Source organism: Vicia villosa, linkage group LG1, assembly GCF_029867415.1.
Source record: "Vicia villosa cultivar HV-30 ecotype Madison, WI linkage group LG1, Vvil1.0, whole genome shotgun sequence".
Lineage (NCBI taxonomy): Eukaryota > Viridiplantae > Streptophyta > Magnoliopsida > Fabales > Fabaceae > Vicia > Vicia villosa.
Window position 1 is genome coordinate 66,832,936 of NC_081180.1, and position 25,180 is coordinate 66,858,115.

A 25,180-nucleotide genomic window follows, 5' to 3' on the forward strand; every position below is an offset into this window, starting at 1 on the left:
GACTACCATCATGGTCCGGTATCTCCCTGAGCGGTGCATGCGGCAGTTCGGATTCGTGCAGATGATACCCAGGTCACCCTTCGAGGCTGCTCCCGACACAGTGACCAAAGTGCAGCTCACTACCATGTGGGACGATTGGGAGCATCATGTGGTACCGGAGGAGTACCGTCTCATGCGGGTCACCCAGGACTGGCACAGTGTGGAGGGGTACGTCACATGGTTCTACCGGGTGTCTCATCCTCTGCTGACACCCGACGCTCCCGGCGCTCCTAGGCCAGCACACGAGGAGATCCTTGAGAACCAGCAGGCCGAGGATGACCACGCCATTGATCTCCTGCCGATCTACCAGCGGATAGAGATGCTTGGGCGGGACGCTTTGGATCGAGGTGTCGTTCATCAGGGCGGTCCAGAGGCAGTCGCCGTGATGGAGATGATCGTCACTGATGCGGGCCGTGCGGCGGCATACAGGCGGCAGAGGAGGGCCCAGGGTGAGAGGGTTAGGCACACCCAGTAGTGGTCGGGTTTATTTATTTTTTGTTTTCGGATTGTATCTTTAGCACACTATTTTTATTTGGATTTGGATCGGCTTGTATATATTACTTTTTTTATCATATTAGTTTTTTCTGTTTATATGTCATTTATTTTATTTTCCGATTTCCTTTAATTAAAAATACGAGACTGTGAAAAACATAAAAAAAAAACCAGTTTCTGCATAATTCGGAAGTTCATTTCCGAAACCCCCCAAAATCTGAACAAAGGTGTTTTCGGAGATGCACTTCCGAATTGTGGAAATTTTTTAAAAAAAGAGTGCTTCGGAAGTTCATTTCCGAAGCAGGGGTAATTTGGGTTTTTTGCTGGGGGTGACCCCCATAGGGAGGTGGCTAAAGAAAAAACCTTATTTTAAAGTTTTTTTAATCATAAACCATTTTTTTCTTCCAAAAATTACTGTTTGAAGTTCTTTTTTTAGTGTCTATTCCTATGAAGCATACTAGCACTTGGTTCTTTAGTAAAAAAATGTCGATAGATAAGTTACTTAATAATTCAGAGTTTTTCACTAAAAACTCATAATTTATATCTATTATATAGTGAAATTTTGGCAGTAGCATAACAATTCTCTCAATACAAATTAAGGTACAAAATATCCGGAGGCTCAAATTCATAACTTAAATTTATTTTAAATATTTGAATATAATTAACTTAAATTTATTTTAAATATTTGGATATAATTAAATAGTTATTAATCGGTTTAATAATTAATAGGTTGATTATCCATCTATATAATCTGAATATAATTAAATGATTATTAACTGATTAAATTATTTTTGGATTCGGTTATAATCCGGTTATTATCTAAAATTCAAAAGTAATCTAAATATTTTAATTCAATTATAAATATTTTAATTTTTAAAATAAAAATATTTTTAAAATTGGATTTAAAAAAAATTATATAATTATAACCAAATTTATAATCGATTTTATAACCAATTTTTATTGAAACAAGGTTATGGTTATAAATACAAACCATTTAAATGGTTTTAAAATGGTTATGGTTTGGTTTTTAAAAATAACCAACCATGCACACCCCTATAAATCATAATGTCAGGACAGATGTTATAACATCACCTGTTGACAGAAAACACTTTTACCAAATAGAAATTATGCATAATTAAATTGCAGGAGGTAAAAGAATACAATCAATTGTTAACCCATTTTAGTGCAACTCACCTACTCAGAGGGCTACCAACCCAGGAAGGAAATCCGCTATAATAATATTAATTCAAAGCCTAAAGAGTCACAGTTTACAACTTATCACCTAATCACTACTTCTATGTAATTTCTACATAGGAACCTCCTAGATACGATAACCCTCTCTCACTTTCCACAATCACCTCAGTGATAAAAACAATCAGAGTCCCAACATTTGTACCAAATAACCAAATAGAATACTACACTTCCAATAAACAATATTTGATCTTGCTTAAAAGCTCCAACGAAGAACAATACTTAACTCTTTTGTTTAAAAGCTTCAAGAGTGAGAACAATTATTCTACCTCAATATATCATAAGATACATGAGTGAGATACAAACAAAAACACTAAAAACCTTAAAAGACTCTCGAAACCAAAACCTTTATTTAGCACCCAGTAGTTGTTGTTGTGAATGCTTACTATTCTAGGTTTAGCAAGTTCTTTTTTATAGACTCTTGCGGCATGAGCTTCGACTCTTACAACAAATCAAATCTCCTCCTTTTTTAATCAGCTACAAGATCTTCACACAAAATAGGAACAAATCAAATCGTATCAAATCCTAGTTTCCTAAGAAGTCTTAAAGATCCTTTTTTTGAAACCAAATCGAATATGCATTATCCCTAAAATATCCTTGATTGACTGCGCTTGATGAGCACTAGAATCAGAATCTCATATTTTTCAATCAAATCTTCAAGGAAATAAACCAACAGTACTGTCAAGATGTTTCGGTATAACATGTCACAACATATGACAAAACATCTGTCAAAACACATGACAGTTGGTCAAGATTTTATAACATCTTGCTCAACATCGGATAAGAATCATGTTTTAGCAAAATTTATGTCAACCATAAAACCATGGATCTAACACGTAGTTTATAACTAATGATTGATAAGTATAAATTAATTAAAGTGTTTGATAAATTAATGGTGTTAATAATTGACAAATATAAAATAATATAAAATAATAATTTTTAATTAATAATTTAGTGAATTTATATCTTTTATATATTATTATTATTATATTAATTTTTATTTAAGAAAATGAAACGTAACAATAAAAAAATATAATTAAATATAATACAAAAATATATTTAATACATGTTAGTTTTAACGACAAACCATATTGATAAAGTACGAGTAAGCAACAATAGAATACAATAATTAAATAAGCGAAGGAAGAGAATGAATAAAGATGAAGTGGTAACTAGGGATGACAATTGACTAGGGATGACAATGGGTATCCATGGGGCTGGGTACTGGTTTTCCGCTATCCGCCCCGTTTAATAAATATGATACCCATACCCATGGATTTTGAGATACCCGCGGGTATTTACGGGTAACCATGGATACCTTTTTTATTTGGAATTTACTAATTTCTTTTATTAAATAAAATTTTTACCTTTTTTTAATATAAAATTTTGTATAAATAGAAAATCTACTTGTAGCTTTCTGCAAAGAGCCATGATTCAACAAGCTTGGAAGAAATATAGTTTGAAACTATGCTCACAGAATGCGAGAAAATGATCACAGAATACATATTAGTTTATAGAAACATCAAGAGTGAAAGGGATGAAATCGCTGTCGTCACTTCTTTACAGACTTCCAGAAATCGCAATCGCCGCTGTGTTGGAGGTGAAGAAGAAGTTGGCACAGTAAAAATATATGCAGCTTAAACTTTAGGGTTTTTGGTGAAAAGTGAAAAGGAGATGCAAAGTCAAGTGGCTATTAATGAAAACTATATTAATTTTAAAGGATATTTAAGTAATTTTGTTAATTATTAACGGATATGGATACCCGCGGGTACGGGTACCATCAAATCCGTATTCGTGCCTATTAGAAAACGGGTAACTAAATATCCATTTATTTTACCCGTGGATACCTGTTAATAGCAAAACCCGTATCCGTGACAAATTTTATCCGCGGGTACAATTTTTTTGCCATCCCTACAATTGACAAAGTTTGGGCAGAGTACTATAATACTTGTTTTCATATCCGCGATTTGAAAAATTTTTCGTATCCGAACTCATACGCGTGTGGGCACCAATGTTCATACCCATACCCGTATTCTATGAGTACCTCAATATACATTTACACGTGTTTGTAATAAAATTAAATTAATTAATTACAAAATATCTTATAATTTTATGTTTTTTTATAAAATATTAATTTTTTTATGGATGTTATTGTTGAGTTAAGAACTACTAATGCCCGTACTCATACTCATTTTACGGATTTTTACCTTATCCGTTTGGGTATGTTTTGCAGGTATCCATAGGATATGAGACAAATTGATATCCCTAATAAAAATTATAAAGAAAAGAATAGAGGAAAGTTGTAATAAGATATTTATAATTTTTTAAATACACAAAACTTGATTTCTTTTATTCCTGCATTTAAAATATATTATTTTATTTTAAATTATAATAAATTATAAGGATAAAAATAAAACTAAGTTAAAACATTAAGTATAAAAAAATTTAAGACAAAAGTTCTAAGTTTGAAAACTATTTCAAATAGCATTTAGAAAAAAGACACAAGATAGTAAAAAAAATCTACAAACTCTTGATAAAAAATAACTACTTACTTAGTTCTATATTATTTGTTGCAATTGAACATTTCACATAGATTAAGAAAACATAATAAATAAAAGAGAGAGAATAGTGACTTTACCAAATTATCCGAATTAACAATTGGTATATTCAAATTAACATTAATGTTAAGTTAGAAAATAATAAATTAAGAGTATTTATTAGAGGATACAATTGGAAGATTAAATATAAAATTGTATTGGTAATCTAAAGTGATAAGTATTTTTGGACAATTTTTTTTAAATGTGACAGTTATTTTGGGACGGAGGGAGTATTAAACAGGCGCTAGTGTTTGTTAAAAAAACATCAAAAGTAGTATTCTACAAAACAATTTGCCAACCACCAAATAAATTTAAGCAAGTGAGCATAAATAACATTCAGAAGAATACGAATCATTCTCAACATAACTGCTATAAATTTATCTGAAAAACTCAAATTCCAAAAATAAATATTGAGTGTTCTCTTTTTTTCTTCATCCACATGTAAACTCCATTGATCCTGGTTATAGTATTCCTCTTCTCTCCAAATTGTCTTAAATAAAGATACTATTGTTGATCAACTTTCACATAAATAGAGATACTTTCAGTTACCTAAATTTATTTCATGCGATCTACTGGATCAATTCAAGATCAAAATGATGTTCATGAATTAGAATATGATATTCATCTTTCACTGAGTAACCAATATCACTATCATAAATCCACACCCAACTATCAACAACATTATCTTCTAAAAAAATGTTATTTGCCAACTCCATCTATACTCCCATCCTAATATTCGCATCTACCCAACTAAAATATTACTTCTTATTGATAACTCATAAATCCAACAAAACCTAAAACGTAGTCTGCCACCCCCCAGCCAATAGTCATTTTAAAAGGACGTTTCTTTCCTATTGCCGACTTATCAACCTAAACATTCATCTAACCACTGGCCACCACCCACCTTCGTCCCCTCACCGACTTTAGGTAAACACCTTAACCATACTAACACCCTATTGCTTCAATCATCATATATTCCTTATTTTGGTACTAGCACCTTGTGTCATATACCATTTTAAATAACTTGTAATCTCCACCACCATTTGACTATTGTAGTTGCTAAAAGTACAAATGTGTGACAGCCCATGGTGATTAAGGGTTGTTAGAGGCTTTAAGGTTTGTTGTGATATTGAGAGCTTGCTCATGTAAGGGTAAGAAGCTCAATCCGTGTGTATTTTTGTATTGGAGTTATATTATTCTTCTAGCATGATATAAGGGTATTTTATAACCACCTTAGGTCTGAATCCAAGGTTTCTTGGAACGTAGCAACTACACATGCACTAGATAATTGATTCTCTGGAATTCAGGGAATAGAGTTAATTCCTACGACTCCCTCCGTGCCATTTTTGACCCAATATACGTTACTTGCACGATCATGCGCCATGGACACGAACATAGATGATCTGAGCGACATATCTGAGGAAAGGGCTCCCTATCCAAAAATGATGATGATGGTTTTATACTCAGCCTAATAATTTCTATCTTTAAATTTAAACCTTAGTGATTGTTAAATCAATATGTCATATGGTCCTTCGATCAATATTCTAGTGCCACTCTATTTCACGTTAGAGGCATTGTCTACCAAAAGGATCCTGGTGGGGGAAATGTCCTTGCCAATCAACATGCTAAACTCTGCTAGAAAATCTACCAATACATGTTACTTAATGTTTTCTATAAGAATGTATTGGATGCCATATTCAAACAACTCGACTGCCTGAGATATCATTTTTCTTGCTAGATCAAGCTTCTTAAGGAGCTGACATTTAGGGTAGTCTATTTTTACCAATATCCGATGTCCTTGAAAATAAGGCCAGAGCTTTCTTGCGGTCGCTACTATTACCATTGCGAGCCTTTCTATTTACTAATAACTAGCCTCATCACCCCTAAACACTTTGCTCACAAAATAGATAGGTGGTTCCACCCTATTTGTTTCCTGAACGAGTATTGAGCTTAATGTCTGGTCAGTAACAGACAAGTAGAGATATAAAGGTGAACCTATTGTTGGGCGTGTCGGGATGGGCAGTGATGCTACGAATGCTTGAAGCTTTGAGAATGCTTCCTCGCATTCGCTCGTCCATTCAAAATTTCCTTTTTCTTTAACGTGGCGAATAAGTGGAAAACCTTGTCACCTGTATAGGAAAGAAAATGAGAGAGGGAAGCTAAATGCCTGGTTAGTTTTCGAACCTCCTTAATATTGGAGAGGCTCCTCATGGATATGATGGCTTTACATTTGTCTGGTTTTTCCTCTATTCCTCTTTTGGTGAGCATAAAACCCAAGAATTTCATGCTTGTATGCAAAATGAGCACTTGGTCAGATTTAAACGCATGTTGTAGTTCCTAAACAACCCCAAGATATCTTATAAGACCGCTGCATGGCTATCTCGTTTTGACGTCTTCACTATCATGCCATCAATGTAAACCCCCAAGTTGTGCCATATTTTCTTTGATAACACTGTATCCATGAGCCTATGGTAGGTGGTGTTGGCGTTCTTAAGCGTAAAAGGCATGTCATTGTAATAGTAATTGCCATGGTTGAACATGAATTTTATCTTGGGTGCATTTATGGGGTCTATCTTAATCTGGTATATGTTAGGGAGAGGATACAAATCTACGGGGTATGCAACATTTAGGTCAGTGAAATCAATGCACATACGCTACTTGTTTGATGCCTTCCTCATCAAGACTACGTTAGTCAATCGCGAAGGGTATTTGACCTATATTTATGAAACCAACACATTTTAGCTTACTGCTTGTATGCACAATGAGCACTTGGTCAGATTTAAACGAATGTTGTAGTTCTTGAACAACCCCAAGATATCTTATAAGACTGCTGCATGCCTATCTCGTTTTGACATCTTCACCATCATGTCATCAATGTAAACCCCCAAGTTGTGCCATATTTTCTTTGATAACATTGCATCCATGATCCTGTGATAGGTGGTGTTGGTGTTATTAAGCATAAAAGGCATGACATTGTAATAGTAGTTGCCATGGTTGAACATGAATTTTATCTTGGGTGCATTTATGGGGTCTATCTTAATCTGGTATATGTTAGGGAGAGGATACAAATTTATGGGGTATGCAACATTTATGTCAGTGAAATCAATGCACATACGCTACTTGTTTGATGCCTTCCTCACCAAGACTACGTTAGTCAATCGCGAAGGGTATTTGACCTATATTTATGAAACCAACACTTGTTAGCTTATGCACTTCTTCATCAATGGATACCACTCTATTAAATATGTCAAGCATATTTAAGGGCGCCCAATTTCAATGTTCTTTTTGAAAAGGACGATCAAATCCTCTTCTTCAAACTCAGATAGTGAGGTGCCTAACTTTATAATTTGGTGGTGCAAAGGCCCAATCTCTACCTATTTTAAATCTTCTATTGAGGTAAGGTTTTCACTCTCTGCCCCCAACCTGGTGTCCCAGCTTACTGTATCAGCATCGTCTATTTATGAACAAGGGAAAACACCTAGGGTAAGGGGTTCCATCATTATTTCCATAATACTCTTGTAACATTTTTGGGCGATCGCCTAATCCCCTATGATTGTACCCACGTGTTCGTTAGGTAGTGGATGTTTGATGCTTAAATGAAAGGTGGATAATACCGCCCCAATAGGTTGAGAACGAGCCTTCCTAGGATGACATTATAAGGGGATATGACGTTTACCACACGATACTTCACTTTGATGGTTATAATGCTTACCCTTGAGTCGAATGTTGTTTTAAGTGTGATGTGACCCTTGAGATGCACCTACTCACTTTAAAGGACAACCAAGGATCCTTAGAACACTCCAATTCTATTAGGATCAAGCTGAATCCCTATAAGACGCTTTAGAACAAGATGTCAACCGAGCTTCTTGAGTCGATCAACACTCACTTCACATCCTAATTGGCATACTAAATTGTGATGACCATGAGATCATTACTGTGGGGGGCGAACACCAAGTGCATCTTCTCTCAAAAAGGTGATTCTGGGTTCTCGGTCCCTACTTGAGGCTCTGAGAGCTTTAGCGTATTGTAAGTTTGTTGTTAACACCTTCCAGATGTACCTTCTCTAGGAGGAGCTAGATTTCCTCCCTGATGAAACCTCCAGTGATGGTGTTGGTGGTCTTCTCGAATCTTTGCTCGAACATCCTCGTGAGAAAAAGATGAAAGCAACAACAAATAAATAATGAGTGTGACCCATGTTGGTTTTATCTATCCCAACGGTGAACGTCTATTGTGCTTGTTATAAGTACAAATGCGTGACAACTCCTAGTGATTAAGGATTCTTAGAGACTTTAAGGTTTGTTGTGATGTTGAGAACTTGCTCATGTAGGGGTGAGAAACATTGTTCGTGTGTATTTATGTATTGGAGTAAGGTTATTATTCTATCGCGATATTGGGGTATTTTATAACCATCTTGTGCCTGGATCCAAGGTTTCTTGGGATATAAAAACCACTTCGAGAATGGGTGGTTGATTCCCTAAATTTCAAGGAGCGTAGTTAATTCCCATGACTCTCTCTATGCAGTCGTTGACCCAATATACGTTACCTGTCCGATCATGCGCTACAGACGGGGACAAGAATGATTTGGGCCAATGTTTTAAAAACCTGACTGGTCATCAAACCATTAATGGTACTGGGTCACTGGTTAATTGGTCGAACCACTGAGTCATTGGTCGAACTGGATGATTAAATCGAATAACCCAAATAAATAAACTGGTCTCTATAACAAAACTATATATTTATTTAATCGATCGAACCAGATGACTTGGTCTTTAAAAACATCAAGACACCTACGCAATTTCAAAATATCATAATTCCACTTGTTTATTCTTTAAATTCAAATTCTAAACATAGTCATCACACACAACAAAATAGTACAAAAATACAAATCCAAATAAATTTGGAACAAGGTCTAATTGCAAACAATGAAAAATTATTTTAAATAAGTTTTGAACAAAGTTTATTCATATTTTAATTTTATTTAAAAAAATAAATATCAAAACAACGTCATTTTTCCTGAGGAAAAAAACACGCATTTAACCTGCCGATTCAACGATTTTAATCGATTTTGGTCGATTCTGACAGATTCCCTTTAGTTCAATAAAATAAACGGTCCAACAATCACACAAGACCGATTAACCATTCAATTCCCGGTTTGATCGGCCAGTTCAACAAATTTGACTCATCGATTTGATATAATTTTTAAGACAATGATCTGGGCAACATATCAGAGAGAATGACACCCTATCTAAAAGAGGGACACTTAAATCAACAAAAGAGTAATTTAAAGAGAACAAATAAGGCGAAACACGAAACATATGCCTCCATGACCTCCCTCCAGTCAAAATTAAATTTCCTCATCCTTTAAATCCCCAATCCAATTGCTTATTTATCCGAAGACATTTTATATCTCCTTATTTAATATTTTATTTCATATTTTATCTAATCTCAAACCAATTAAACTTCTTTAAAGGAGAAAATTTGAGTACTATTAATTATCATTACTTATATAAAGATTATTTTTTAACACGAGACTCACAATTAAAATAAAATAAAAATAATTTAATAAATAAATACATTATCTAATCTCAAACCAATTAAAATCCTTTAAAGAAAAAAATTTGAGTACTACTCCCTCCGTTCCTTTTTAAGTGTCGTTTTAGAAGAATTTTTTTGTTCCTATTTAAGTGTCGTTTTATAATTTAATATTATAATTTGTCATTTATATCCTTATTTTCTCAATAACTCCACCTCAAAATTTTCAATTAGTTATTGGAAAAAGAGTGTGTATGATTGAATTTATTTGGAGAGAGAAAAATAAATAAGGGTATAATAGAAAAAGTAACTCTAATAATCCACTATCTTGGTTGAAGAGCTTTTTGCTAAAACGACACTTAAAAAGGAACGGAGGGAGTATTAATTACCATCACTTATATAAAGATTATTTTTTAACACGAGACTTATAATTACAATAAAATAAAAATAATTTAATAAATAAATACATTTTAGAATTTAATGATATAAAATTATTTAATAAAAAATGCAAGGTATTAATTGAAATGATGTAGAATGTTTATCAAATTATATATATATATATATATATATATATATATATATATATATATATATATATATATATATATATAAGAAAATAAAAAATAGTACCATACTGTTTTATTCTCTATTTTCCAAAACAGTTAATTCAAATTCAGTATGTTTGCATTTTTAAATTATTGAGTTAACTACAGCAGTAGTACTATCATATATTTATGCGTTAAAAAGTGGCAAGGATGTCTCCGTCTCGTTGACGCTGCCCCCAACAACTCTTTATCTTTCCCGCGTCCTCACCAGATGCTCTTTTCATTTCTTTATTTTTAATCAAAATAAAAAAATAAAAGAGTTGCTACAGAAAAAAGAGCCGCTAATTTGTACCCTTAGAAATATTAAGATATGTTTTCGTGATATAAATTGACTTATAAAGAGACAAATAAAACATTTAAATTAGATATTTTTAAATTTATAAACTGGCTCGCACGACTTTCGAAAGAGAAAAAAAAAGCAGGAAAAAAAGAATTGCGGTCGATGTACAACATCGAATCACGTTTATTTTTTTAAATATAAAATTCGTTATAGAAAAACATAAAAAAAAACACAAGCCCAATTTGGTAATTTCCTCCCTCTTCACCACCACCTTTTTTTTCTTTTCATTTTCAATTTCTTCACTCATTTTTTCTCCATTCGTCCTCCTCTGACGCTTCACAGTAGTGTCTGCATTCTCACCCAAAGAGCCATAAGCCCATAACAAACAAGAGAGAGAAAGAGAGGAGAGAGAAACTAGAACCCTAGAAGCTCCGTAGAGAGAGTAAAAGCCAACATTTCCATGGAAAGTGTAACGCATTCTCGCCAACCGAACAAGGTTACGCTACCGAAGAAAATCACCAACGGTACTTTCTCATCTACCAAAACTCTATACGACGACGTTTACGGTGGTCCACCGAAGTTCACCGCCTCCTCTATCTCGCCACGGTTTGAAGACTACGGCGAGATATTCTCGAGCTTCCACGCTGCTCGCTCTTCCTCCATTCCGGTGTTGGATCTTCCGGCGGTTGACGCCGGTGAGGTTTTTTTTGACTTCCGTCGTAATGCTTTTGACTATGCTGAGGTCTTTGGAGGCTCCGGCGGACTGGACTTTTGGTCTTCGCACGAGGACTTGTTTCGTGACGGTGACTATGAAGAAGAAGAAAAAGCCTGGTATGTATGAATGCGATCGAGGTTTTAATGTTATGTTTAGTTCGGAGTTTTGTGATGAAATGCATGATCTATGTGTGTAACGGTTTTGTTAGAGCGAATTGGAAACTCTTCTTAAGTGTTGTTTTGATTCTAGTTGTAGATAATTATTATAGTCCTTGATCTTAGCATAGGTTGAGTTGTTTAAGTTAATTGTGACGAATCTTACCGTTCACGAGAAGTAATACGTTGTGAAAGTTGGTGTGTGGGTAAGGAACAATGGTTCTCTGCTTATTTCATGGAGGGCTTAGTTAATGTTCTATTCAATGGCCTATTTCCGTGGTAAAATTTGTTTGTTGTTCTTTACTGAAAAGTGGAAGAGGCCACATTGTTTTTGAATCCCCGTGAAAAGAGATGGAGATTATCGATTTGTAGATTAACCAGTGAACTTATTGGATTACGATTTATATTCTCTATGTCACTTGTATAATCTACAACACGAGTAAAATTTCAGTTACATTATTCATTTTATGTTTGATACGATTATTAGATTATTGCGTCTTCTATCTGTTATTTTAATCTACCGGAATTGGAATGCGATGTTGTTAATTGCAATTATACATCATTTGTAGGACTTCAGTAGAAGCTGATTCATTTTCGGGAGACTTGGACCATTTTGGAAATAATGTAGGCTTATCAAATGGCGGTCTCTTCCAGTCCGTTGATGGAAATACAGAGTTCAACATTTCGTTTCATAAGGTCAATAGTACTAGCAATGAAGATATGTCAAAGGGGAAAGCTCACATAACTCAGCTGCATGCTGTTCCTGGTGTAACTCATGTAGTTGATGAAACCACACTATTTCATAGGACTGGTCCATCCTTGCAGGTTGTGGATGACATTGACCTCGATATGGAATTTAATGCAGGCAGGGGAAAGAGAAACCATCATAAGAAAATGACGTCGCGCCCCTGTAATGTTACTTCTGGTGAACAGCTTCTCTGTTGTGATCTTGATCTGCTTGATGGATGCAACAGAAATGATTCTCATTCCAGTGAGATGTTCATAACTGTGTCTGACGTCAGCCTCAGAACCATACCATCCAAAGTACCACCTCCTTGCCGGCCACCACCTTTATTAGATCCAAGCAAGGGATACATTAGTGAATCTCATTCCAACAGTGAGCGGATTGATTCTGAAGATACTTTAGGCGATGGTTCACCTCCTTTCTTTGATGTGGAGGTTGATATTAATTCGTCTGCTTCTGTTGTGAAAGAAGCCACAAACATATCAGAAGCAAAAGTTAGAACCGTAAAAGATTTGAAGGGGAGAAAGAAGAGGGGTTCTGAAAGCAGCATGAAATCAACTTTTGATGTAAAAACAAATGAAACAGAGATGAGTGAGAATATAACTAGATTTAATAGTTTGAATGATGAGAGAGTGCTTCCTACTTGTGATCGAAGATCTGGCAAAATAAAAATTTCCGCCACAGATGAAAGGCAGAAAGCTAGGAAGGCAGCTCCAGTAATTCCAGAACCATTAGAAGGGAAAAAACATTTAAACTTGTTCGAGGAAAAGCACATGAAGGAAACCAGGCCTTCTCAAGAATCAGATCAAAGTATTGGAGTTGGGACATGGAAAGAAGCAACTGAATTTATTGAATTGGTGGGAACAGAGGAATCTCAAAAGGTAGTTCATCCCATAAAACATACTGAGTGTTTGGTGCAAGATGCCACAACAATTGAGCATTGGAGGAAAGAAGGAGAAGCATCTAATATCCAAGAAGAATACAAAAAGGTAAAAACAAGTCTAGAAAGTTATCAGCCTGACGAATACAAGAAGAAATCTAAAGCAGAAAGAGGGGCTTATGAACCGGTGAAAAACATCAGGAGATCTAAATCATCTAATGTGGAATGCAGACAGAGAGAGCCTGCAAGGAATGACGACATTACTGAAAATTTTGAGCTTGAAAAGAGTGAGAAGATAAGAATGGCCAGCCAACATGGAAAAACCGAGAAAAAAGCAACTAAAGCAAATCAAGTGGAAAGTGGGATATCAAAAGAGGTTGATGGACAAGAGCTATGTGAAGTTCAGTTTAGCTTGAAACTTAAAGAAAATGAGAAGAAACTAAAACAGAATGGAGAGCAGCATCTGGGTGTGAAAAAGCACAAGCAGCCTCAAATAATGAAAGAAAATGAAACAATTCAAACAGAAGTTTTTACTCCTGAAGCAGCAGAGGGTGAGGAAAGAGTCAAAGATTCTGAGGGGTTTGAGAAAATTAAAGGAAGATCAATTCAAGCTATTAAGCTGGATAAGCCGGAAGAGAATGTAACTTGCACAAGGGAAAATGAAATCATCTCCGAACAACATTTACAGAACAGAAATGGAGTCAAAGAGTCATGTGAACATGAAGAAAATATGAAAAGCCAAAAAGATTCATTTATAAACAAAGAAAGTAGTGACAGCCAAAAGCCTGCTCATGGGCGGGTAGTGAATGAAAAAGGGCTTATAGAAGAAGACTTTGAATCAGGTTTGAACAAGACAAAAACTGAAGAGGCATTTGAGCACAGAACAAATGAGGCAAGTTTAGAAGATCAAAGTAAAGAAAAATTCAAAGTAGTTTCTAATGAATATGTAAAATCAAATATACTTGAAGAAACTAGTGAGAACAAAGGGACTTTGAAAGTTCGGAAACAAGCTATAGAGCTAGAAAGACGAAGTGGAAATGAGGCTCAGATGAAACAAGAAACCGAGAGTATATCAAACCAAACATCTAACTGGGAAACACCTTTAGGTATATCAAATAAGAATAGTCACTCCAAGCAATCTGAGAAGATACTCAAAGATGCTGGTAGGAGTGAAAAAGATGAGGGGTTTGATATAGCTTTGGAGCAAATGAAAGTGAATAGAGAATATATGAGCATGGAATTTGCTAAAGAAACCGATGAGAAACGGAAAGCACAGCATGGCGAAAATCTTCTAGCAGCTCATTCATTGTCCATTCATGAAGAAAATGTTAGAAAACCGGGGGTATCTCTAGAACCTGTCGCTGATCATGAAATTAAAGAAGCTAGAACTGACTGCAAAATTGGTGGAAGGAAATTGGAAGAGGTAGGGTTAGAAAAAATAATAGCTAGCGGGAAAATAACTTCTTTTGAAAGGTCCCAAGGAAAAGAAGAGGTTTATGGGACACAATCAGGAAAGGTGGATTGTAACGTGAGGCACACCGAAGAACTTTGTTTTAGTAGTGAACATGCATGGTCTGAGAAAGCTAAAACAGTCCCTCAAATGGAATTTGATTCTAGAAGTCAAGAGATGAAAATTGGTCATGAATGGGGTGAAAGCAAAACGATTAAACATCATGTGAATGTTGCACTAAATCATGAAGGAAGTAGGAACCTGAAGTCGTCAACCCAAGTAAACACATGTGATGATTACAAAAGGAGCACAGTAATGGATAAACCTGCTGCAGTTCAAGAAGCAGTAGATGATTGCAAAAGGAGCACAGTAGTGGATAAACCCGCTGCAGTTCAAGAAGCAGTAGATGTCCACAACACTTCCCAAAGATCTCATATAACCCATTCCACAAAAATCAAAGAGAAGTGTCTTAATGAAACTCTTGCCTCAGTAGAGAAAGATGCCGAAAAGCCGAGAATAGAAAGAGAGTTAGAAAAAGAACGCCTCAGAAAGATAGAAGAAGAGGTGGAGAGAGAAAGGGAAAGGCAGAAAGATAGAATGGCTGTTGACAGAGCAATGCTGGAGGCTGAGAGAGAAAGGGAAAGAGAAAAAGATAGGTTGGCCGTTGATAGAGCAACCTTTGAAGCTCGTGATAGAGCATATTCCGAAGCCCGCGACAGAGCAGAAAGGGCTGCATTTGATAGAGCAACAGCTGAAGCTCGACAAAGAGCACTGACTGAGGCTAGGGAAAGACTTGAAAAGGCCTGCGCTGAGGCTAGAGACAAATCATATGCTGATAAAGCAAATGCAGAAGCCAGATTGAAGGCAGAACGGGCTGCTGTTGAAAGAGCAACTGCAGAGGCTCGAGAGCGTGCAATGGAAAAAGTAAGGGTTGAGAGAGCTGTATTTGGGTCCAGAGAACGATTAGATAGATCTGTATCTGATAAATTTGGGGTCTCATCCAGAAATGATGGAAGAATGGGCTCCTCATCATCTGTAAGTATTGTCATAATCTGCAAGTGATTAAATTGCATAATTGCCTGAATTTCTAATGAATGGAATTGCAGGATATACCTGATCCACAGTTTCACAACATCAGCTCTGCCCCTGGTTCCAGACATCCATATTCAATTTATGGTGGTACGTGATTTGTAACACCTCTGCAGTACTATATTATAAACTGTTAATATACGTTTTACTGCTTTCACTTGATACAGACACAGTACTGACCAGATATTGTCTTGGTTTTAAGCTTCTTCTTTTTGTGAGAGATCTGAAGGTGAATCAGCTCAGAGGTGTAGAGCTAGACTCGAGAGGTGTCGCCGAACAGAAGACCGTGCAGTAAGATCTCCAATCTTGTGATATTAGTGACATGCTAATTGTACTTGTAATAAAATGATCATGACCATGAGTTTTTTGAAAATATTATTAGGCAAAAGCTTTGGAAGAAAAGAACATGCGTGACCTTCTAGCCCAGAAGGAACAAGCAGAGAGAAGTGTAACCATCTATACATTTGTTCTTTAATGTTCTGAATTATTGTTTGTCCATGTTTCATTGATTGTTGAATCTGATACTCTTAGCAGAGATTAGCGGAGACTTTGGATACTGAAGTCAGAAGGTGGTCAAGTGGAAAAGAAGGAAACCTGCGTGCATTGCTTTCAACCTTGCAATATGTATGTGTTCCTATGCTGAAATTTCGAAATAACTTCACATATGCTTCTCGTCTCTTCCCTTACCCCAACTTCTTATGCTCACAAAGTAGGGAGTGACATTTAAAGGTCCAGTAAGAGTCTTGAACGGATGGATTTTAATCAGCTGGTTGCTTAATCCTGATTCCTGATATTCACGACTCCTTCATGTCCTCATTTTTTTTCTTCCTGTTTGAGACCTTTGTTGGTGTTTATCCTGAATAACAGTTAAGGGAAGACTATACGGAATACATGGCTTCTTTTCTAATTTTTGTACTTTGTCAGATCCTTGGGCCTGATAGTGGATGGCAGCCAATCCCACTCACGGAGGTAATTACTTCTGCTGCTGCAAAGAAAGCTTACAGGAAGGCCACCCTTTGCGTCCATCCCGACAAATTACAGCAACGTGGAGCAAGTATTCAGCACAAATACATATGTGAAAAAGTCTTTGATCTCTTAAAGGTTTGTTTGGCATGCCATATTTGTAATTATCTATTTTAACCAGAGTGCATGTGCAATTTGGTTGCGGTACTATTTTATATCAGAGACGTATAAGTCTTACTAAAAAGCTTCTGCAGAACTTGAAATCTATCTGGTGCACATGCACACGATCACAAACATATTATACCAGCATATGAAACTATGCAGACACAGGCACATAGACACATACCAATCTACATTTTACTAAACCTCCTATCCAAGCTTGATGATAAATGCTAGATCATCGGAGATTTGTTATTTGCTTCTTGTATTTAGCATGTCGGTCTATTCAATATCTCTTTAATTAACTGTGACATATCAACAAAACAAGGAATATTGCCTAAAAATATAACATTCAACTCAAAAAATATTAAGAGAACTTCTAAAACCTAATTATAGAAATATTGAATATAATACATTTTGTGGATATTGGGCAGATTAGGTATTTTAAGACTACATTGATCTGTACTCATTCCTTGCATTCAAACTCGGTTAATAGATAAGACACCACTCATTTTTTGTGTACTCATTTAGTTTGACTATGATCCAATTGCACCGGTATTCTGTAACCATTTTATCGGATGATAAAACAATGTTGTTGAACATCCAACATCTATTTATTAGCCATTATCATCTGCCTCTCATTTCAGCATTATTGTGTAATTTTTTTTCAGGATGCTTGGAGCAAATTCAACTCCGAAGAAAGGTAGTACACCCTGTTCTCGTTCTGAACCCATCCTTCTTTTCAAGCTAGTAGTTCTCTTCCTTGGTGGTACAGCAATCCACAGTAGAATACCCCTTTGCAAGCTAGTAATTCTCTTCCTTGTGGGAACAGCAATTCACAGTTGAATACCTTAGTAATTATTTTATCATAGTCCACATTCTGTAATAATACTTCTTAAATATTTAATGTAAGAAAATATTAATCCCATGTGAGGCAAAAATTAAGAAATTCAAGTAAATAGATAGGGAAAAGATATATGACTTTGCTTGCATTTCAATCTGCAAATATTGTAATGTTTGTGGATGTCACGGATTAGTTTAGCAACACAAAAATTGTCTACCATTTCCTTGACCCCTTTTTATCCTTGCTGAACCGAGAACTGATTGCTGAGTGAATGGTGCTACACACATCTGTTAGCCTTCATACTTGCACAGTATGTTATAAGTTTGAGCTAGTTTATAAGTTAGTTGATAATTTGTAGCTGCAAATCATTTATAGCTTAACAGCGCACATGAACATATTCTTAGCCCAATAGGGTCTGTTTTGGTGAGATGTTTTGGAGGAGAGGAAAAATGTGTTTCAAATGAAGTTTGTTTGATTTAACTTTTTATGAAAGGAGTGGAAAGAAATGAATCAAAATATCTCTGGAGTAATTTTTGGTTTCCCAAATTGAGGAATTTGGAGGGAACGAGAGGAGGGTTAAAACACAACTTAATATTGATAGAATTATTTGTTGAATTTAAGTGAGAACAGTTAAGTTCCACATAAATGGCAGAAATATTGAATTTACAAGAAAGATGATCTATATATCTAATATTTTAAGATTTTGGTTTGGGTGGATATCAGTGTTAAAGTCGATTGAATCTTGAATGTTTAGTCTAATGACACTTCCGATGTTTTATGGACAAGTGGTATTAGAGTCACTCCCGTTCTATAGACAAGTGGTATTAGAGTCATGATAAAACTAAATTGTAAAAATGTTGAATTTATGAAAAAACTAAAGTGTAGATTTATAAGAGATAGAAGTCAAATATTTTTAGGCCATTGACCCTGACCCTCTCTTTTGACACTCTTCGGAATCCTTAACACTTCACTTTTTATTATATTAAAATTTTAAAAAGTTTTATTAGACTATTAAAAGTTTAGGTTTTTGTCTAATTTTTCTTTAGTGATATTACAAGCTTTATGCGGGTTTTTGGTATGTTAATTTTTCCCTTGTCAATCTCATTTTCATTTTGGGTAAAATATTTTTTATTGGGAAGTTTGAAGAAACTATAAAAAAAGATGTCACATCTCCATCCAAAAAAAATATGAGTCTCCATATCCTATAATAGATTTCAACATCGGATTCAGCTCCCGCTCCTCCACCAAGCTAAAAACTATGATCCTGATACCACTTATTAGGAAAAAACGACATAGAAAAAATAAAAGAACACAATAACAACACAAAGACATAATGTGAAAACTTCAAAATTGAAGAAAAAATTACAGTCATTTTCAAATAAAAACTAGAAAATAACACTATGTTAAAATGTTACAAGACATAAAATATCCTCAATCACCCCAGACCCTTTGTACACCCACAACCTCCAAAGCAAATGTTTAACTACATCTCACAATACTCTAACACAAGAGTATAAGCGAAGAAAAAAATCAATACAAACTTAAAGTGTTTTTGACTGATGCATTTTGTAATGAAAAACTTGAATCCTTTATATAACTTTGAACTCTCTTTTTTCTTTGCAAAACTTTAAAACGCGACTTCTTCAACATGTATATTTTCAATCAACCCACTATTGGTTGAAAATAATACATCAACTTCCATTATATTCAACGACGATCATAGTTCAAAAGAATTAGAAAATTTCTTTAGCCACCTCCCTATGGGGGTCACCCCCAGCGAAAATCCGAAAATACCCCTGCTTCGGAAATGAACTTCCGAAGCGCTTTTTTTTTTTTAAAAATTTCCATAATTCGGAAGTGCATCTCCGAAAACACCTCATGGGGGGTGTCTTCGGAGATGAACTTCCGAAAACACCTCATGGGGGTGAATTCGGATGTTCATTTCCGAATTATGCAGAAACTGTGTTTTTTTTATATGTTTTTTCTTAAACAGTCTCGCATTTTGATTAAACGCAAACGGCAAATAAAATAAGCGACATATAAACAGAAAATACTAATATGATAAATAAAATCCAAAAACACTGTGCGAAAGATACAATCCGAAATCAAAACAAAACAAAACAAAACACGTCAAACAAAACAAAAACACGTTATTCTGCCCGACGAGCGTTACAAAATACACACCAAACAAAACAAAAACACATTATTCTGCCCGACGAGCGAACTCCTCCGAATGAAGATACTGATACCAATCCTCATCCCACTCAGTCTCAGAACCATCAGCATCAACCACGACTCTCACGCCAGATAGTTGAGCTTGAGCATCCGGGCCCCGGGCCCCCTGGGAACGAGAAGTAGAGCCGGTCGAAACCTTCTTCTTCTCCTTCACCTCCTTCACTCCGCGAGAGCACGAAGTAGAGCCGGTCGAAACCTTCTTCTTCTCCTTCACCTCCTTTTTTCCCTTAGCGCCACCCATTCCTGCGTAAAAATGAAGAAAGAAAGGTCCATGAGACCTCCTTTTATAAAAGAAGAAAGGGGACAAAAACGCTTGGGAAACGGACAAGTCATTAAAGAACAAAGGAGGTGAAGCAGAACGCATGCACACAAACTTCAAAGAAATAGGCACAATAAACAAAGGCGTTAAAAATAAAGTACTTGCAAATTAAAACGGACACTCCCTACCCTGTGTAGCTGACGCAGTCTGGGTCTCCCTACCCTGTCTGATGCGTGCTGGTTGGTTGCCTGACATGTTCCTGTAAACAATTGAAATCGATTAATATGCGAGACAAAATAAAAAACTAAAAAATTTGAACTTCTGATACAATTCGGAAGTTCATTTCCGAAAACTGGGATGGAGGTGTTTTCGGAAATGAACTTCCGAAACATCCCTGCGATGGGGTTTTCTGAAACTCCCATGGCAGACCCCAAAATCAAACATAAAACCAATTCAAAAAGCTTCTAAACAACCTAAATACTACTAACAACCAGTCCATATATCATTTATGCAATTGAAACCCTAAATAACATGCATTTGAATAATGAATCTAACAAATTTAAAACTTACAAATTGAGTGATTTGTGGGCTTTTGAATGTTGTATAGCAATGTGATTGGAGCCTTGATGCAGCCTTGGAAGTGTGTTTGCACAAATTTTCGCCTTTGCTTGTTTTTGATTTGAGTTAGGGTAAATGAATGGGGGAGGGGGAGTGTTTTAATAAATCTGCAGAACGCGCAGTATTTCGGAAATGAACTTCCGAAATAAGACAATTTTTTCAAAAAAAAAGGCGTTTTCGGAGATGCATCTCCGAAAACACCTTTTTCTTGCATTTCGAAAATGCATTTCCGAAGTCAGGGGTAGTATGGGGTTTTCACCAGAGGTGGACTAGAAGGTAGGAAGGTTGGCAAAGAAATTCTCAAGAATTATCATACTCCACTATAAAGTATATAGTCACTTGAAGCTACATCACTTACAAAATTTTCACATTGTCTTCACCTACAATCGTAGTTCAAAATCTATCATACTCGAACGAGAGAAGAGTATACTTCACTCGAAGTTAAACGACTCCAAGAATTTTCAGATTGTTTTCACCGACAAACATAGTTCAAAAAGAATATATTTTACTTAAAGTTAAACCACCCTAAGAATTTCACATTGTCATCACCGACAATTTTATATTTTATCATAAAAAATATATTTCACTTGAAACTAAACCACTCCAAGAATTTCACAAGTCAAAAATCATAGTGGAAATTTATGGTACAACTTTCATGTAAAAAATCACCGGCATAATTTCACAGTACACTTTGCGTCATTGTCAATCAATGATCATGTACTAACCACTAACCAGCATATTGTGTAATCTTAATTGTATCAATACATCTTTGACTTAAATTTTCTACAAATTAAAAATAATTCTTCCATCAAATTTTTCTAACTCAAATTATACAAAAAACTTATGACTGCAATTCAACAACTCTTTCACAATACCACCATTCTTTTCTGATATATCAAATGAGACAAAACTGTAATCATATAACACACTCAGAACTTCTATACCTTATAAATATATCAATTTTCATTTTTACTATCACAAAATATTTCCTTTAAACAATAGCTCCTCTAAAGTTTTTTTTATCAACAACAATGGTCCTTCCAACTATGTAGAACGTCGCGTGATATGACAACATAATAAAGATGTTGATGTGGTGTATGGCACGACATCTACCATTTTAGGTTAAGAAATTAAATATATAGACTGAACACTAAATCCGTTGTAAAATATGGAAATTCTTGACAAAAAATCCAAAAAGAATTGAGCAATGTTACTGTGCTCAATTCCCAGTTTTCCATTTCTGTTAATTTTGTTTCCTTTTCAGTTCTTGCATGTCTTATTGGATTTCTCTTTGAGAATACTTATTCTAAAATAACTACATTACATATACAAATTTTAAAATTTTCTTAAGGCAGATGGTACAAGAGGTGAGGCTTTGCAGTGAACAATTTGTCCTCTCTTCTTGGCTTTGGTAAGTACTAACAAAATATTGGCTGTTTACTGAAAAAAAAGACACCAAATGGGTGTATTTTTGGGGAGGGGGGCTGCTCTTCTTAATAATAGTGATAATAATAGTTCTAGTATTTAATTGACTTCTTTTAGGACATTAGTCAAACAGACCAACAGACAAAAAATAAAATAAACAAAGGCCTGTCTAGCAGCCTTTGATGGTCTGATATTCTTCATCGCTCGGATGGCATTTTTGGTTGGGTTTTGGAAAATGCTGAAAACAAAGACAAGAGAAACATGAGCATGAATAATTGCTTAAATTAGATTTACACATCTAAATTATACTTTTAATGATATATAACTTAAGCATAAAGCTTGAGTTCTTTATACGTATAGTATAGTATGATACATAACTATTTCTACATTGAATTTTTCTAGCTCGAGTTCTTTATACATTGTATAAAGGTTGAATGCTTATGATTTTAATGATCTAACCTGCAAGTCTCAGTGTCATGTGTGGGTTAAAAGCTCATAATTGAGATCTGCATATCATGTGTGTGGGTCAAAATTCAAGCACAAACAAAATATTCTTAATAAAACTATTTTATTTTAAGGCTAAATTACACTTTAGGTCCCCCTATTTTACATGATTCACGAAATTAATCTCTCTATTTTAAATTCAAACAGTTTTGGTCATTTTATTTTAAATTTGAACATTTTTAGTCTCCTTTTCATGTTTTTTCAAAGAAAATCAATGAGATTTTTTTATTTTTTAAGTTATATTTTTATCTACAAAGTTTAATAATAAGTTTATATACAATGATTTGTCATGTTTTACACGTAATTTATCATTTAAAAAGTAAAAATACCGTTAATTTTAAGTGCAAAATTATGAAAGGGGACCTAAACTGTTTAAATTTAAAATAGGAGGACCAAAACTGTTTAAATTTAAAATAGGGGGACCAGTTTCGTGAATCAATGAAAATAGGGGGACCAAAACTGTAATGAAGTCTTATTTCAATGTATTGTATCCTTTAATTATTTTTAATAAAATGATTTTTCATTAATAATATATAATTAAATTTAAAATTAATTTTTAATGACAGATTCTGAGGTTTAGTGACGGATAGTGAATTTAACTAAAGAGATTGAGAATCATTTTTAGAGATATTAAACTTGTATAGAAAGTTGGAGACACTGAGAAACACTTGGGTAGATAATAAAATTTGTTCTTGGCAATTTAGATGATTATTTTTTGTAACTCTTTCGTAATTTTTTGTAACAATTTTTGAAATATAGTGAATTGAAGAATTGCCTTCTCTTAAGTAGATTTGTTTGATCAAATTGGGTAAACAACTTTCTTTGTATATTTTTTTTTGTCTTTTATCCTCATCTTTCTTCTTGTGGGTTTGCTATAACTAATTATCAATTATTTTGGTTACTTGAGGCCTTATTTTTGTTGCCATTGGTCTTTATTCTACACATTAAATCTCATGGTGTGTTTGAAACTATCAACTAATTCACTGGAATTATTAGAGTTTTCATAACAAGTGGAGGCCATCGTGTGACAAAGAAGTTTTGTTTACTAGTGAGCACCATGGATAATAATTGAATATTTAGATGTTTTCCGGATACAACTACTTTGGATACTAAAAAGTGAAGATCCAAACAAGCGTAGTACAACAAAAGTATATTGAATTATTGAAGGGTGATACATCGATGTCTGCACGCCTAACCCATGCAGAGAAAATCAAGATGGTAGATAATGATAGAAGTGTCATTATCTTGTGCCTTGGAGATAAAATTTTAAGAGAAGTTGTAAAGGAGAAATTGTTCTTTGTTCTTTGTTCTACACATCAAATCTCTTGGTGTGTTTGAAGCTATCAACAAATTTACTAAAATTGTTAGAGTTTTCACAACAAGTGGCGTCCGTCGCGAGGCTTAGGGGTTTTGTTTACAAGTTAACATCATGGATAATAAAGATGATATCAAAAAGTTTATCAAATAAAACTATTTTGGGTAATGGAAAGTGAAGATACAAGCATTTTACCAAAACAAGTGAAGATACAAGCAAACGTAACATAAAAAGTGTATTAAAACATTGAAGGCTGAGACATCGATACCTGGATGCTTAACTCAAGAAAATAAAGCCAACATAATGAATAAAGCCATGAGTGCAATCATCTTGTGCTTTTGGGATAAAGTTCTTAGGAAAGTAATTAAAGAGAAGATTGCAACTTCAATGTAGGCAAATCTTGAATAATTCTATAGGACTAAGTCTTTAGATCACAATTGTGTTTGAAATAACAACTCTACTCATTCCGCTTAATAGAGAACAAAATCATAATTTAGCAGCTGGCAAAATTTCACAAGATCAATGATGATCTGTAAGATTGATGACAAGGACAATACTTTACTCTTGTTAAATTTATTATCCATATCTTTTGAGTAGTGACTCCCTTATTTATGGTAATGAATATACTATTTTATCGGAATGAAGTCCAGACGACCAAGAGTTCCAAGAAATTTCAAAGGTGAAAGGTTAGAAGATTGACGATAATGATGAAGACTTAAGTGTCTCAAGTGGAGCAAATAAGTGTAAGGGGTTTCTAGATTCAAGAGGTTTGACAAGTCAAGGTTAATATGCTTTATTTGTCAAAAACTCGAGCACTTCATGAAAGATTATCCCAAGAGGGAGGACAATGAAGATTCCATATTCAGATTGTTGTTTCCTCAGATGAGGATAGTTATGATAGTGTTGGTGAACTAATGATGTCAAGTTTGAAGACTGAAGAAAGTTGAGTCATGAACTCAATTTCTCTTATCACATGTGTCCAAGGATGCAACGTTTTGATAATTTGAAGCTAAATGAAAGTGAAGTAG

General features: G+C 34.7%; 2 protein-coding genes across 3 annotated transcripts; one reads left to right on the forward strand and one right to left on the reverse strand.

Moving 5' to 3' along the window:
• Positions 1 to 11,043: 11,043 nt before the first annotated feature.
• On the forward strand, positions 11,044 to 18,042 carry LOC131640293 (auxilin-like protein 1). 2 transcript variants are annotated; one of them, XM_058910705.1, is made up of 8 exons: positions 11,044 to 11,627; positions 12,236 to 15,776; positions 15,848 to 15,920; positions 16,033 to 16,121; positions 16,213 to 16,278; positions 16,362 to 16,454; positions 16,755 to 16,931; positions 17,624 to 18,042. In XM_058910705.1, exons 1-8 carry the CDS (start codon positions 11,257 to 11,259, stop codon positions 17,657 to 17,659), a joined length of 4,446 nt encoding a protein of 1,481 aa, XP_058766688.1. In that variant the 5' UTR covers positions 11,044 to 11,256; the 3' UTR covers positions 17,660 to 18,042. The 2 variants fall into 2 exon arrangements, with proteins under 2 accessions (XP_058766688.1, XP_058766695.1); XM_058910712.1 differs by having other exon boundaries at positions 11,045 to 11,627; positions 16,365 to 16,454; positions 17,624 to 18,041.
• A 1,957-nt stretch (positions 18,043 to 19,999) lies between these two features.
• LOC131608350 (uncharacterized) lies at positions 20,000 to 21,004 on the reverse strand. The gene is made up of 3 exons (XM_058880183.1): positions 20,861 to 21,004; positions 20,479 to 20,549; positions 20,000 to 20,274 (listed from the first exon to the last, which is right to left on the reverse strand). Exons 2-3 carry the CDS (start codon positions 20,543 to 20,545, stop codon positions 20,000 to 20,002), a joined length of 342 nt encoding a protein of 113 aa, XP_058736166.1. The 5' UTR covers positions 20,546 to 20,549; positions 20,861 to 21,004.
• Positions 21,005 to 25,180: the final 4,176 nt, after the last annotated feature.